At 40.3% G+C, this 15,211-nt stretch overlaps 1 protein-coding gene across 5 annotated transcripts in view; it reads right to left on the minus strand.

Moving 5' to 3' along the window:
• fam13a (family with sequence similarity 13 member A) overlaps positions 1-15,211 on the minus strand; it is a 56,282-nt gene that overhangs the window by 39,154 nt on the left and 1,917 nt on the right. For 4 of the 5 annotated variants that reach the window (XM_058641563.1, XM_058641564.1, XM_058641565.1 and 1 more), the window contains exons 2-8: positions 13,286-13,481; positions 11,899-12,108; positions 10,332-10,509; positions 8,644-8,773; positions 6,674-6,757; positions 5,869-5,943; positions 827-1,074 (exon numbers count right to left, since the gene is read on the minus strand). In XM_058641563.1, the coding sequence (XP_058497546.1) occupies positions 827-1,074; positions 5,869-5,943; positions 6,674-6,757; positions 8,644-8,773; positions 10,332-10,509; positions 11,899-12,108; positions 13,286-13,481 (1,121 nt within the window). The remainder of the gene's footprint in view (positions 1-826; positions 1,075-5,868; positions 5,944-6,673; positions 6,758-8,643; positions 8,774-10,331; positions 10,510-11,898; positions 12,109-13,285; positions 13,482-15,211) is intronic. The other variant, XM_058641566.1, reaches the window with a different exon arrangement.

Consider the following 15,211-nt stretch of genomic DNA (forward strand, 5'->3'; position numbering starts at 1 on the left):
GTGTGATTTGCAGCGTGTGGACTGTGCACGTGTGAAGGTTAATGCTGGTCTAAGCTCGTCACTTAAAGCGCCGAGAGCCCCAACAACAGACACAGCTGTAGCCTGGTTATTTCCAGGACTGAGGACACTTGACACTGAGTGGTTCCAGTTTCAGGTTCTTATAATAGGCTTGTTCAGATGCCAAAGCCACATAGCTGCAGATCTGGTGCGTTACATCCCTGATTCAAAGATTCACCCCCATAACGCCGCTGATAGCTCCTCACCTATATGCAAACAGTGATTGTTTCCTATTTATCTTGTCTGCTAGGATTTCCACCCCCAGCAAATAAGAATTTGTTTTAGAGGTAGGTTAATCAATAGATGTTAAATTTTTACAACTTGCATCTGATAATTCATGTTTTAGTCATTTGATCTAATCATTTTAATTCTCAAACTCTTAATCAACACTTTTAAGTCCCTAAAAGTGAACGTTAATATTTAATTTATATATGTTTTGCTTTTTTATGTAAAATACTGCATATAAGTCCAGACAAAAATGCAGGTATTTTTCAATAAATGAACATTTTTGCATATGATTGTTACTAACAAACTGATTTTTAAGGATCAGGCCATAGAAAAACCTGTGTTGGTTACTATTTTTTAGTTTGGAAAAGTATTATGTTTGTGTTTTAAGCCGACTCTGATATAACCACACACACATACTGTATGTACCTCTGTCACCAACTGGTCATAACATACTTTCTGAATTAATAATAATTGTTATGCAAATGCTAAAAATGTAGTAGTAATTATCTACAGTTTCCTTAGATGCTTTGATCACACTGACCTACTGAGGGCCTCCATGCTGCCAGAGGGGCTGACATTGAGAGGGCTGCGGTGCGAGGCAGTGTCTGGGGCATCTTGGCGAGTCAGAGTTATGGGAGTCGTCTCCATTGCTTCTGGACTGAGGCTCCGCAGTCCAGAAGTCAGGGGCACAACTATTGGTATGGAGCGAGGCCTCACATGAGGTAATCGAGCAGAGCAGCTGGGCTGTGGGACAGTTTCAGGCGAACGCTCACTCCTCACCTTCCTCATCTGTGTCACGGAGAAAGGCAGAGAGACAGAGAGAGAGAGAGAGACAGAGAGAGAGACAGACGCCAACAACAGGTGAGTCTCGTGACAGGAAACACGAGACGGCGCAGGAGGGGAAACGATGCACAGCTAACATTTCAATGCTCATAAAACCACAAAGAGACACTTTCAACCGTTGCTATAAAACATGCATTCGAGGATCTTCTGAGTTGACCTGGAGGGCAATAAAATACCACAAAAGCTGTGAGGAAAAGGAGGTTAACTTATAAAACTGTCAGGTTAGACCAATGTTTGTCTTACCGTGTCGACCCTGAGTGGGCGTAAACGGCGTGAACTGCCAACCGTTGTGTAGGAGAAGAACCGTAACCGAATTACCGCCACATGGTGAAAACTACCCTTCTGCATTTTACAGACTCTCACTCAACCAAGGAAACCTGGGAGAAATCTTAAAGAATATGTCAAGAAGCTCACTTTTAGTACATAAAGAGACCTCTCTCTCTCGAGCGGTTCTCCACGTACACTGAAGCCAAGTGACTTTGGTGAGCAGGGTATGAAATGGGTCTGACGCTAACAGCTTTAGTATTGATAATGGCCAAAAACAACCAATGCTAAAACAGGCTGTAGATAAAAGGCTAATGGTTGAATTAAAGGTGTTTTTTTTCCTTTACACCAATTATCTGTGGAACATTTCCATTTAGGGTTTAACTTAATGGATTGTTCTAAAAATCTATGGACTCTGCCTCCATTTAGACACATTATCATTGGTGCACTTAATGGACAAATCTTTCAGGACATAATTAGCTCCACTAGCTTCTTTTGCTGGACCTGGTTCACTGACCCACAAAGACTGGGGATGTTTTGTTTTTTTATTAGATTCCATTGAAATATCATGTGGACACAATGGAAAAGTCCACATTGTTAAAAATCCAGGTGTAATTTTCCATTTCTTCTTTTATCTTACTAGAAGAAACAAGTAACCTTTTCATTTAAAATAGAAATCCGACTTGAAACCAAAGGCATACACATATATAGCCTCTATTCCTGCGTTTGCATTTTCAAACAGAGCATAAACACAGAGGAAATAAATAGGTCAGATGGCAAAGAACAGACAAAATGAGGTTATGACCTGGTTTTTAAAACATGGCCTGAGAAATAACTTGAACGTTTGTGACAATAATCCTCAAACAAATTAAATTGGTACTTTAGTGAGCTTTCTCAGGTCACTGGCCATTAAAACAACCTGTACCTCTGTTAAATGATCTCTCTTCAGAGCAGTGACAGCTCGTCTCACAGATGTCAGTTTGTAACGTGACCCACGTCTGTTCTTCTGAAAACCACAAACACTTTCACTAGACTTTGAATAATGTTCCTTTTTTTGACAAAGTAACTTAATGTTATGTGCTTTCAACAAAAAATTACGTAGTATTACAACTGCTGTCTGTCCGAGTCAGTGAATGTGGAGCAAAACACAACTTCCCCTTTGATTCCACAGTTTTAAAGGTGCATAATAAATCACACAGATACAACAGACATGTTTAGAGCTTCTTAACTCAAGTGTGTGTTTTTTATCGCAAGAGGCAGACTCACTAAAAGATACAAACTCATGTTTATTGCCCATATCACGTGTGTGTGTGTGTGTGTGTGTGTGTGTGTGACCTTTTCTGGTCCTAACCCTGTCAGGACCAGTAGTCCTCATCTGAGATCCTAATGAGGCAGAACTGGTCATGGTTAAGGTTAGGTTAAGGATCAGGGTAAAGGGTCAGGGAATGTACAGTATTGTCTCAATGAGTGTCCTCATTGAGACAGCTGTACAAAAACGTGTGTGTGTGTGTGTGTGTGTTTGTCTAGCTACCAAAAGACCTGACCTGAGAACGATTCCTTTAACATACAGATCTCACAGTGTCACAGCATGAAGCATATGATGTAATAAGACACTATTTTTGTCTCATTACACTGAATGTGAGTGGCAATCGAGGCCAAACTGTGTCGAGTCTGATCATAAGAGTGAAGTCAATGTTTTTTCTAGATGAGATGTAGAACATGGAACTGTAAAGGTCAACATTTACAGTGATGATCAATCTTTATCTTGATGATTGATTAATGATTAATGCAGTTTATGAGAAACGCAAGAATTGTCGAGGCTGCCTCTTTCCTTCTCTCTGCCACGTCCAGCCAAGCCCTGTTTCACAAGCTCACTTGTACCAGTTTACCAGAGTTTCTCACCACTTTTGTGTTCCTGACTGTTTTGAGTTCAACCAATTTTTGAATTAAACTGTTTTAAACATTCTACCTGTCAGAGTATTTTTGGGTCCCTTTGTCTGCACCTTAACAAGAATTTACTTTTATTATAGGAAGTTAAGGCATTCTAAAAATGGTGATTGGTAATTTAATATGAACTAAGCTAATATTCAAGTTAGAATTTCTGGTGCCTCTCAACTTTACATCAGAGGTCTCAAACTTATTATCATGTCATGCTGACAGATTATAATAATAAATATGTTAGCAATACTGTTTTAATGTTATTATCATAATACATTACATTATATTAATCACATTATTAAATGTATTACATTCAACATAAGCCTAAACATGTAAGGTATATAAGGTGTTTTAATAACAGCACGACTGAACATTTATTTTCTCTCAACTGGTCTCCTCAGCCTAGATTCTAGGCTGTTCAAGTTCAAGGCTCACTCAAATACAGAGTGGGCCAAAATTTAAAACTGAACAAAGCCGCGGGCCAAGGTTGAACAAATTAACCTTTTAATAGGGACCCAAACAAGTTTTGCATTGAATATTGAACAAGCAAGGCTTATATAACTTTATAGTGACATGCAAAATCGAGTTTCAAATAATAATAATAATAATTAAAAAATATCAATGGCATATCAAATAAAATTTAAATAAAAAATGAATGCACCCTAAATACAGGATAAGCGGTAGATAATGGATGGATAAAAATTGAATGCCTCTTTTCTATTTGCAGCCTTCTGAGGTAAATATCAAAATAAACTTTTTCCACAGGCTAATAATACATTTGAAAATAAAATAACCATAAAGAATGAATCAAACATTCAAGCCTTGAAGTAGCAAGAGAAAGTGCATGAATAAAACGTTAATTATTGCTCAGTTTGCTACACTGATTTGTTTTAACACTGAATATGGAACAAGCAACGCTTATATAACTTAATTGTGCAAAATCAACTTTCAAAAAACAAACGAAAAAACATCAATGGCATATTAAATAAAATTTAGATAAAAAATTGAATGCCTCTTTTCTATTTGCAGCCTTCTGAGGTAAATATCAACATTAACTTTTTCCACATGCTAATAAATTTGAAAATAAAATAACAATGAATAAATCAACCATTCAGGCCTTTTTACTGCTCAGTTTGCAGTTGGCGGTGCCGCTGTATAATACCGGCGGGCCAGCTCTAATGTTAATTTGATATTGCCTCAAGGGCCAAATGAAATTACACGGCGGGCCAAATTTGGCCCGCGGGCCAGAGTTTGACACCCATGGCCTAGATGCTCATTGGCATTTAGGTCATTTGAGTTTGAGACCCCTGCTCTAAATATTGTCACATTATTTGACTGCTGATGGCTACTGTTCTGCCACCAGCAGTTTCAGTCAAACACTGTGTTGCTATAGCAACTCCATTTGGCACAGTTTCTACAGCCGTTCCTGCAAAACTGACAACATCACATCTGACATTTGCTAAAAAAAAATCATTTACTGAAGGTAGTGATTTTTATAACCTCGGCCAAGAACATTTTTCCTGATATTGTCCTGAGGGGCTGTATGTGGGAACGCAGATGTTTGCAAATGTTGATCACATTTTTGAAAAATGCCCCAGGGTGAGCCAATGAGAAGAGAGCAAAAAAAAGGAAATATGTGCAGGCATGTTGTGAAAATGTTCTTGCAATTCTGAACATGCTTGATCCAGACAATCTCCTGCCATGTTCTTTGCACGTGAGCGCCAAACTTGGACCCAATTTTCTGGCAATTTCTCAGAGTTTCTGTGTGAAAACAGCTCGAGAGACAAACAAGCGTTCTCGTTCACACCTATGTGCAATTTAATCAACCTAAACTGCACGTCTCTGGACTGTGGGAGGAAGAAGCAGCAGAAAGTCACTCCGACATGAGACAAATGTGCAAGCTCTACACACAAAGAAAAGGTTTATCCCTAACTGCAGAGAAAAGGAAGCGTTTTTTTTAAATCAGCAGATGTTTTTACTCTCTGCTGAGATTACAGAATCTTACTGTGTGTCAGCATTTCCTCCGTCTACAGTGACACTGCTCTTGATATGTCCACCACATTTACGCCATCAGATCTTTATTTGAAAGATACAAACCTGCACGTGGGATTACAAAATAATCCTAATTCATCAAATGCAGCTCTCTCATTGGCCTCTATAATAATGTAAATAAACGGATGCACAAACAGGACATTTCCAAGCTTGTAATTCCATGAAAATGTTTGCCTACTGCTGTCATTTGTAACAATTCTACAATAGACGTTTGACTCTGGCTGCAAATAAACATGTTTTTTTCCCTGCAGCACAGTGCCTTTATCAAATCACATCATGTGACTGACCAGCGAGGCCACAGGCACCGTCTGCCATCTGAGAGCTTCAGACTTCAGGCTAATCAGCACTGAGGCAATACGGACGGATAAGAAGGCAGTAAAGTATTTATTTACACAGGGTGAGAACTGAGCTGCAGTAAACCACCACACCAACCGCTTTGAGGATAACAATTAATTACAATGACGGGATCAAACTTATTTTCTGTACCTTCTTCCTCCTTGGTCTGTCCATTACAGAATTAGTTGGAAGTCCATCATTTCCTGCCAGGTCTTTTTCTCCTTCCTGGGAAAATGCATAGAGAAAACGAGAGCATGAAAAAATGAGCGTACCCGATTCCCACTGGTCAAAAACACGAATAATCCCACATTTAAACAGGTTTTCACCAGTGGGAATGTGTTCTCCCGGGTTAGATAACTCCAAACAAAGCCAGACTTTATCGACGGAATATGCTAATTTCTTCTACTGTAATTATCATGTTTATAAGGCAGAGATGAAAAAAATAAATCCAGCTACAAAAAGTTCGTAAAAGTTGCTTCACCTGCTGCAACAGCTGCTTTAGTAGAGTGTGATGTTTTACAATTCTTTATATCTTTGCTCTGTTTATTAGAAGTCAGACTAAACTCAGTAACGTCTGTATAAATAAAGGTCATCATGTATTCCCACACACCGTGAACTCAAATACCATTTGAGGCAGCACGGACTGGTCAGCTGACACTGATAACATCTGTAAATCTCACACAAACCCACACAGATGCACAGAGAAATGGCTTTTCCAAAACATGCCCCATGTTATGTTAATACGACGCGACAGATCACATGATTGGAGTTAAAAAGGACTAAGTAAGGGAATTTGAAGGGTTCATGCAAGTTTGACCTGGGAATGTCAAGCATAAACAACAACGCGGCATTTCAGCGCAAACAGAGGCAGACAAAAGCATCCAGTGACACAAACACACAAACACACACACACACACACGCAGGCAACAGAGCTACTGAAAAGCAGAGCACGCACTTTTGTCCTGGGAACTGTTGCCGGTGTCTTTGCATCGAGGTGGCTGGGCGACTTGTCCGTGTCTACATCCGTCACGTACGTCCCCTGTGACCACAGAGAGGACAAGGACGATGCTCTTTTCTTTAATGTGTATTTATAATCTGTGTGTCACTTACAGCAATAAAAGGTGAATTCAATTGTGCTTAACACTTGCTCTCTGCTGTCGTTATTCCTCTGCAACTGTGACCTCAGACAGTAGATACAAGTCTGTGTGTGTGTGTGTGTGTGTTCTGCTTTTTCTTTGCTTCTAAATGCCCTGACAACAGGGTTCAGAATAGATTTAAAGATGATCAGACACTCGTGTAAACACTCTCCAGCGATACTCCCGCTCATCAGCACTTTAACAAGTGAAGGCAACACCAGCGATGATATGTGCTGCGTTCAAAGGCGTTCAGAGGAAAGTGGCGCGGGGGCCTCACACGAGTGTGTGTAAGACAATCTTATCTGACGGAGGGGTTTCCCACAGGTCAGCAGGTCTCATGTACCAATGTCCTTACAGGCATTCCAACACAGCGCTGATGTTCGTGACGGCAAATACGATCACAAAAACATCACCCAGTATCATCAAAGTGTTTGAAAATCAAATGAGTCCAGGCAGCATGCGCTCACTTTATTCTGAGAATGTGTCAGAACTTCAGGACGTTAAGCGTCACATGGGAACCTGACCTATGTGCGATGATGTTAAAAAAATGGTGAGGGGTCAAACTCACAGGGGGCCCAATACCTCAGTCACTGCCTTGTCTGCGGCATCAGATGCCAGCAGTCACGTTTCAAAGCAATAACAGGGTCATCCATCAACAACGGAGAAGATGTGTCTCCAAGGGATGAAGGGTGTTTTTACAAAAGTCCAAAAAGAGTCATATTTTAGGACTTTAAAAGGGCTATTTGGACTAAATTTATTCAATTTTACAAACAGAGGTGGAAAGTAATGAATTATACTGTAATTGAGTAGGTTTTATGTACTTTTGAAAGTAAGTAAAGTGCAAAGTAAGGAGAGTTTGACCCAATTGACTGATGTGTTTACATGTTTTGTAAAGTTCTGCCTTTAATTAAAAACAATCAATGTCACATTAGTGTCTCCTTGTCCTTTTTGCACAACACAAGAAAGAACCCCAACCTTGCTAAAAAAGTAACAAAGTAACCTTTACTCTTTTTTTTTTCGTTTTACTTTAACTGGAGTACATTTTTAGACTAGTACTTTTACTTGTACTTCAGTTAAAATTGATCAAAATAGTGGTACTTTTGTGTAGAATATTTCAGTACTCTTTCCACCTCAGTAAATATATTCATATATTCATTTTCCTGTGTTGCTATTCAGGATAATTTGGTAATTAGGATTTTTGTGTTCCCAACACTGTTGGGAATTATCATCTATAATTTCAAAAGTAACGTTTTATTGTCAGTCATAGCCTCCATATTTCTGTAAACCAGACTAAAAAGTCAAAACATAAATATTCTGTATGTGTTTACTGTACTTTAAGGTGGGTTGTTGTTATTCCTCAAGTAGCTTAAGATGCAGCAACAAGGTGGTGCCAGGAAAAACAGCAGAGCACACAAACCAGCTGATCGATGAAGACAATAATGAATCAACAAGTGAAGAACTGCCACTTGTGGAGCAGTTGTTGCTGAGAGACAGTGAGTAAGATCAATACTTAAATAGACCTCAGCCACACATCATTTTAGGCTGAATTTGTTGTCATCCCAGGCCACTTTTTAAAGTCCAACACGTGACTCAGTTGGTCGTTTGTCTTTCCACAGTCACTACAGCTGGTGGTTATACTAACCAGCAGCAGCAGCAGCAGCAGCAGCAGCAGCAGCAGCAGCAGCAGCAGCAGCAGCAGCAGCAGCAGCAGCAGCAGCAGCAGCAGCAGTAACACAGATCTATTCCAAATAAAATAGTGGCAGCTGGTGTTCCTGTGAGTATACAACACCTTGACAGAGATAACGGTGGACAGCTCCTCTTTGTCTGTCTCAAATATACTGCTGTAGTTGTGGATGAGCTTGACCATGATCTTGTTGCAGATATTTTGGTCCTTCATTGCTTCAAAACCTGGAGCCACACTAGAAAAAAAAAGGAGAGAGAGTGAGAAAAACAAACAAACAAAAACAAAACATGTGTAAATAAATGACAAATTTCAACTGTGTGTGACACACAACAGAATTCAACTGGCTCACTGAGTTTCATGTCTGATGCCACAGTGAACAGCTGTGTGTTAGATATACGCTGCCTGGCTGTGGGCCAGACTGTAGGCCTGATTATATAACATCAAATACACACAGATACACACAAGCACCAGCTGTGGTGAGGAGAACAGACTGTACAAACTAAACTGTATTTTACACTCAGGTTTATTTTATGCAAGGGTTCCCGAGCTCGAGCGGGTTTATTACCGGAGATGAACAGAGCGGGAAACCCAGTTGTTTTTAGTTTACCAGCTGGATGCATATGAAGGCAATTATTATTATTTATGACACACTGATGACACACAATTACTGTTATTAAGTCTCTCATTGCAACAGGTGCATTGATATGTTTCATGTCGTTTTGAAACCACAGAGAAAACCGGTATTTACTTGGTTCTGTCTTCTGTACAGAAGACACATCTCACTTTTCAGACCCAGCACACTGACAATTGAGTTTTCAACTTCACTACATAAGCTACAGCACCACCTGCTGGCCAAATATGTCTACAGAAACACAGAAAGTTTAGGGTAATTGTCAACAGGCAACTGTTTTCATTGAAAAATAAATAGAAGTCATTTTTGTTACAGGTGAGTAACTGGACTTGAGTTTCATTATCTTACTCAATATGTGTAGTGTGTTACAACAGAAGAATCAAACCCACGTTTAATTATCTGACTCACTGAAACAGAAATAGTGATAAGATGATTGACTCACTCATCATGTGCTTCCCAGTCTAAGCCTGGCTCATTTACTCTGTCACTGTTACTGAAACAAACACAACCAAGCCAAAGGTCAAAGCACCAAACCTCCTCAAAGAAACCCTTTAACAATATCAGATATTTTCTTCACAGGTAAAAGTCACATTATTACGACCAGTGTCACACTGAGGACATTCATGTAAAACCTACAGCAGGAATAAATGAATGAATTTCAACTCTACACATAATAACCTTTCTTCAATAAGCTGCAATAGCAAATGTTTTAGATCAACAATTACTCCTCACAATACTCAGAGACTCAGAGAGTCCTCATCACTTTGGTCTGTTGGATGGAGCAACCTTTTCAAATCAAATCAAAGTTTGAACCTGATTATATGTGTTTGTTTAGTTTGTTTGCTTAAATCTTATTGCAACACACCCAAACATGCAAGAAATAGATTAATGCAGGTTTAAATGCATTACTGCCGTTAATAATGCCATGAATTACTAACACTATTGCATTATGTCATCAATTACACATACAGTATGTGACCACAATGTGTCTTGCAAACAGCATCAATTTCCCAAATAAAATGTGTGAGTCCCGTTTTTGTTGTATTGTGAAGTTTCTAAAGTGTTTGCACCGTCCTGTATACAAACATAAAGTGTGAAAACACACATTGATATTGACATTTCTGAATTATTATTATGCACTGAATAAAAAGCTTGAACTCACTGGAAGACACTGGGTCCAAAGACCGTGGCAAGGTTGAGGGCGGTCATGCGGTTGACGTTGTGGTTGGACGCCACAAGCGCGAGGAAGTGGCAAAGGTAGCGAAGGAGACTGAGGTGGACATCTGGAAGCTGCTGGAGAAGCTCTCTGGTTTCTGACCATGAACCGTCATCGCCGCTCTCTACAGGCACAAGTTTGATATTAGGACGGTGACAAATATCTGACCTTTCAGAAGAGAAAAGTACAAACCTGCAGAAAACTGATCATTCTTGACACTGTTCTGCTCAGGTCTAAATGACCAGTGATTAGTGATCAACTCGTTTTCACATTTTTGTGAATAATATAGACATAGAGAAAATTGGTTAACTGTTTTATAGCAGGACACTCTCCATCCTCCTGCTCTGTGTAATATCTAATCTGGAGTTGTGGTGACTGTGGTGAGTAATGTGTACGTGAGCATTAGAGCCTGAAAATATGTTGAGACTGTTACTCTGATGATACATAATTGGGTCAGAGTTGGATAAACGGATATGATCCTAATGACAGAGTGACGCAACAGCTGGGAGTGTGTCTGTGTGCACATGTGCACGTCTCTGTGTGCAAGTGTCACAGTGGGGGGGCGGATTTATAGCTTAGATCACATGTGTTTAAGTCAGTGATTCTCAATTATTTTCTGTCATGCCCCCCCTAGAGGACAGAAATGTTTCTCCCCCCATGAATTGAAATACTATTGAGAACCTGATCATATTTATACTGTATACTGTATGAGTTGTCCTGCCCTGCCTCTCATGCCCATGACACCTCATGACACCTCACCGCGCCCCCCCCAGGGGGGACCGGCCCACTATTTAAGAAGTACTGGTTTAAGTTCAGTTTCATGTCAAATTGGCTGCTGTGAAAATGTTGTCAACTGCTATTTATTCTGATCATGTTTTGCAGGGTACTGCATTGTAGATGTTGATCACAAGACCGAGGACTGGTTAATTAAACAAATAAATTAATACAAATGGAGGCAAACACACTTTAGAGGCCACTTAAACAAACAGGAGGCACCTCAAAATGTCAAGGACAAGGACATCTTAGAAATCACAGTCATTGTTTTCAAAAAATAGCAGACATGTTTTACTCCCACATTTGTAAAGGCCCAGAAAAACAATGCCAGGGTAGTCTGAGTAACCTGTGTCCAATCTGGCCAGTCTTCATTGATTTTTCATGGATTCACGGGGCAATTTGTACACAAAAAGTGCGTCCAAATGTACACCATGTACAGCAAACTCTTCTCCCATTAAACAAATCAAACAAACAGACAGTGAGGACAGTTTCACCTCATTTTATGTTGTGGTAAGAATAGAGCACATCATGGTTACAACATATTTCCTTGTTGTTGTTTTAGCAGGAAAAGCACACACTGATGACAGTTGTGTTACGTTCATGTAAGCCAGGACAGCGCAGTGTCAAAGTGAAGCAGAGGAAGCTACTTAGCCATCATTAATTTGATTGTTTACACGTGCCATCTTCTTAGTACACCTGTCAAAATGGCCCATTCATTCAAGCAGAAAGCTTCTCCTACCTTGGTAGTGCTGTATCAGCGCCTGTTGGACTGTCGAGTCTATGAGACCCTCTGGTAGTTCCCTGAGATACTGTTTGAGCAAACTGGCCACCGTACATGCATCACATTCAGAGAGAAGGTCCACTTCCTCGCCAACGTCCAGCCGCTGTTTCAGGGTCTCCACGGCGCGGACGTTCCCACTGACTCTGAACAGGCCCTCCTGATGCAGGGCTGCAGCAAACACAGAGCACAGACACTGTTCATGTAGCACAGGTGACAGGTGTTTCAATTACTCAGGGACTTTTCTTCAAATTGACACACCCACCAATTCAAATCATACAAGGCTGCAGTATTAGAATATATTGTTGTGACTATTTAAATATGAACATGATGTACAAGATGGTGTTTCATTTGTATTTTCTATTTAAAAAAAATAAAATTAATAATAAATAAATCTGATCTAAATGACAGCTACTGCTGGCTTGACACACAAATCCAATTAACACACACACACTTTCCTTTATCGCTCTATAAACATCTATAAAACCACTATCATGCCTGACACAAGACTGAATAACACATATTTTTAATCCCTTACATGTCCACCCTATGTTTCACCCTATGTTTCTTAAAACCCTTAATTCCAAAACCTTTTTTTTTCTTTCCATACAATTCATTTTTAATGAGCTTGCAATGCCCACCTGCAGTACCACCACATCCCACCAGGGGACCACAGCCCAAACCTTGGGATTCACAAAACAAAAATAAAGCAATAAAAACAAAAGTGTCTTGTTTTTAGTCAAAGGAACTAAAACAACCTGCCCTCAGATAACTGAAAACAATGCAAGACAATTTGTTGACAGTCCCTAAATGAAAGGTCTGAGAGGAAGAGAAGTCTGAACCACAAGTTATCATTTCTTCTGCTGACATCTAGTGGTAGACAAGAAGAAGTACAGGAACAACAATATAGGTCATACCAGCATGTTTCTATGGTTTAAAAGAATATTACATGTGATGATGATGATAAAAACAACACAATAACTCGATTTTCTCTGTGCCTCACAAGCCTACTATAATATACTTTAAAACTATGGAAGAAATGAAAAGCTGGACAAATACATAAACCTTTGTTTCTTTACTAAAATGCTTTGCTGGGATGTCATTGAAAAGGAATGAATACTTTTCACAAAGAAACACACAACATTCTGTGATTGTATCACTGAAAGTGTTCATTTACATAAAGTAAATTATAAAAGAACACAGTGATAAATGTGGGATTTGATTTCGTCTAAGAATATAATACATTATATACATTTAAAACCGACGGCACTTCTTAAACTGGTGTAATTCTCCTTTTTCCAAAGACAGTGAAGTTCAGAGTGGAGAACCTAATTTTGCTTTCCCTTACCATGTCTGCGAAGATGCTCCACCATCCTCCGCACCACCAGAGGCGCACCATCCTTCACCAGGCCCTTGTCTCGCAGCTCGAACAGGGAGGCGCCAAACAGCTTGGTGTGCTTTGCTGCCACAGTCCTGGTTCTCAGCATGGGGATCTGGACCATCTTCTTCATGTCTTCTTTCACCAGCACAGCCGTCTTGTTGTGCTGCACAGAGAGGAGCAGCGGAGAGCAGCAGTCAGTCACTGACTGTGCAGCCACAGTGCTGGGCAGTGCTGGTTCCAGCACCAGGTTCTGCCGAGACACCGGTCCATGTGTGGAGCTGCTGCTGGTACATGGCAGTGTCCTGCACTCAGTGTGTTTGCAGACACACTGTGATGAAGTGGAAGTGCAAGTGGACGGCTGACATGGCGTGCATGTGTTGCTACGACAAATGTCAGGTTACCATGCAACACCTACGACTAAAGGCATGTTATGACACAGTGACTCAGGCACTGCACACATACGACAAACATGCAATATGCACAAATAGCAGACTAGTAAAAAAAACACATGAGAATATATATATATACTGTATATATATATATATATACATAGGTTAATAATGTATGTGTATACAGTGCACACTGTGTGTGTGTGTGTGTAACTGTTATCTGTTAAGTCAAACAGTGCCACATGTCATATCCTACCGCTCTGTCGTCTCTCAAAGTGCAAACACAACCTTGCCACACAAACATCAGCCTCTGATGCATTAGCAGCACGTAGATAATTCTGTTTCTGCATCATTTGGCACATTTACATAGGACATTACACGTTTATGCGCGAGGAGCAAGAGAGACGACGCACAAACCAGACGCAGGGGGAAAAAAACAACTTCCTGTACTTAGAGCAACACAAACATTCAGAGCAAGTTTTACTCCTGTAACCATAGCTACAGCTGCACCATGTGACATCCTGTCATTCCAGTGTTCACTTCAGACGAGTGAACTGACCTGAATGAGAGGCCCTGGCTATCAGCTGGTCACAGCGGACCCAGCTAACAATCTTCATACAACCTTTGAGACCATGCATGACACCGTTGGTTAATTACTGTGTGGTAGATGTAAATGAAGCAGAGTTGATGCTCATCCCACTCCCTGTGTGGCCAGTTGATTAGACAGCATGGGTAAAAGGCTGTGCCACACTCAGATCAGCTAATTAAAAACCCAACTCACAGATGGCGCTAGGGTGGCTAAGGAGACGAGATCTTTCCCGTGGCAGATGCTTTAATAAGACGACGTGCATCCACACTCAAATGAGCATCTGAGAAGCTTTTAGAGGACAGGAGATATGTGTTAATCAGGCTCACTAATGCATGGCTCTCTGGCAGGTGAGGTGCAGAACATTATACCGACTGCACCTCCTGAGTGAGTGTGAAACATAATTAAGTACACTCATGGTTTGACGTGTGCCTGAGGAGCTGCAGCAGCACACTGACTGGGCTTCTTTTTTAAACTAAAACCAGCTGCTGTCACTATAAATAAAACTCCTGGACAGGTGTAAAAAGTGATTTTAGGAGCACAAATCTATCTTCTGAATGTTTCACTCTTTCACTGTTGAAGAGACAACAAATGCAAAGTTGTATTTTTATGGATCAATATTTACTTTACACTAAAAAGAACACCACTTTGTTGTTGGAAATGAGGTTAAAGGTTCACGGCACAGTTTTAGGTGGCAAGAGAGGAACTTTTCACAGGTGGAGTTAAGCCAGTCTGAGCTACTGGAGGTGTGTTCACGTCACTGTGGTCGGCCAGACTGAACAGATGTCTCCTAAATCTGTCTTTACTATACTGCACACACACACACACACAAAGGATCAACTATTGATTTTGTCAACACAAAAATACAATAAGCAGCCTCATCGCAACAACACCAAGATGAGAAACAAGAGAAACATG

The sequence above is a fragment of the Solea solea genome, chromosome 10 (genome assembly GCF_958295425.1).
Source record: "Solea solea chromosome 10, fSolSol10.1, whole genome shotgun sequence".
Lineage (NCBI taxonomy): Eukaryota > Metazoa > Chordata > Actinopteri > Pleuronectiformes > Soleidae > Solea > Solea solea.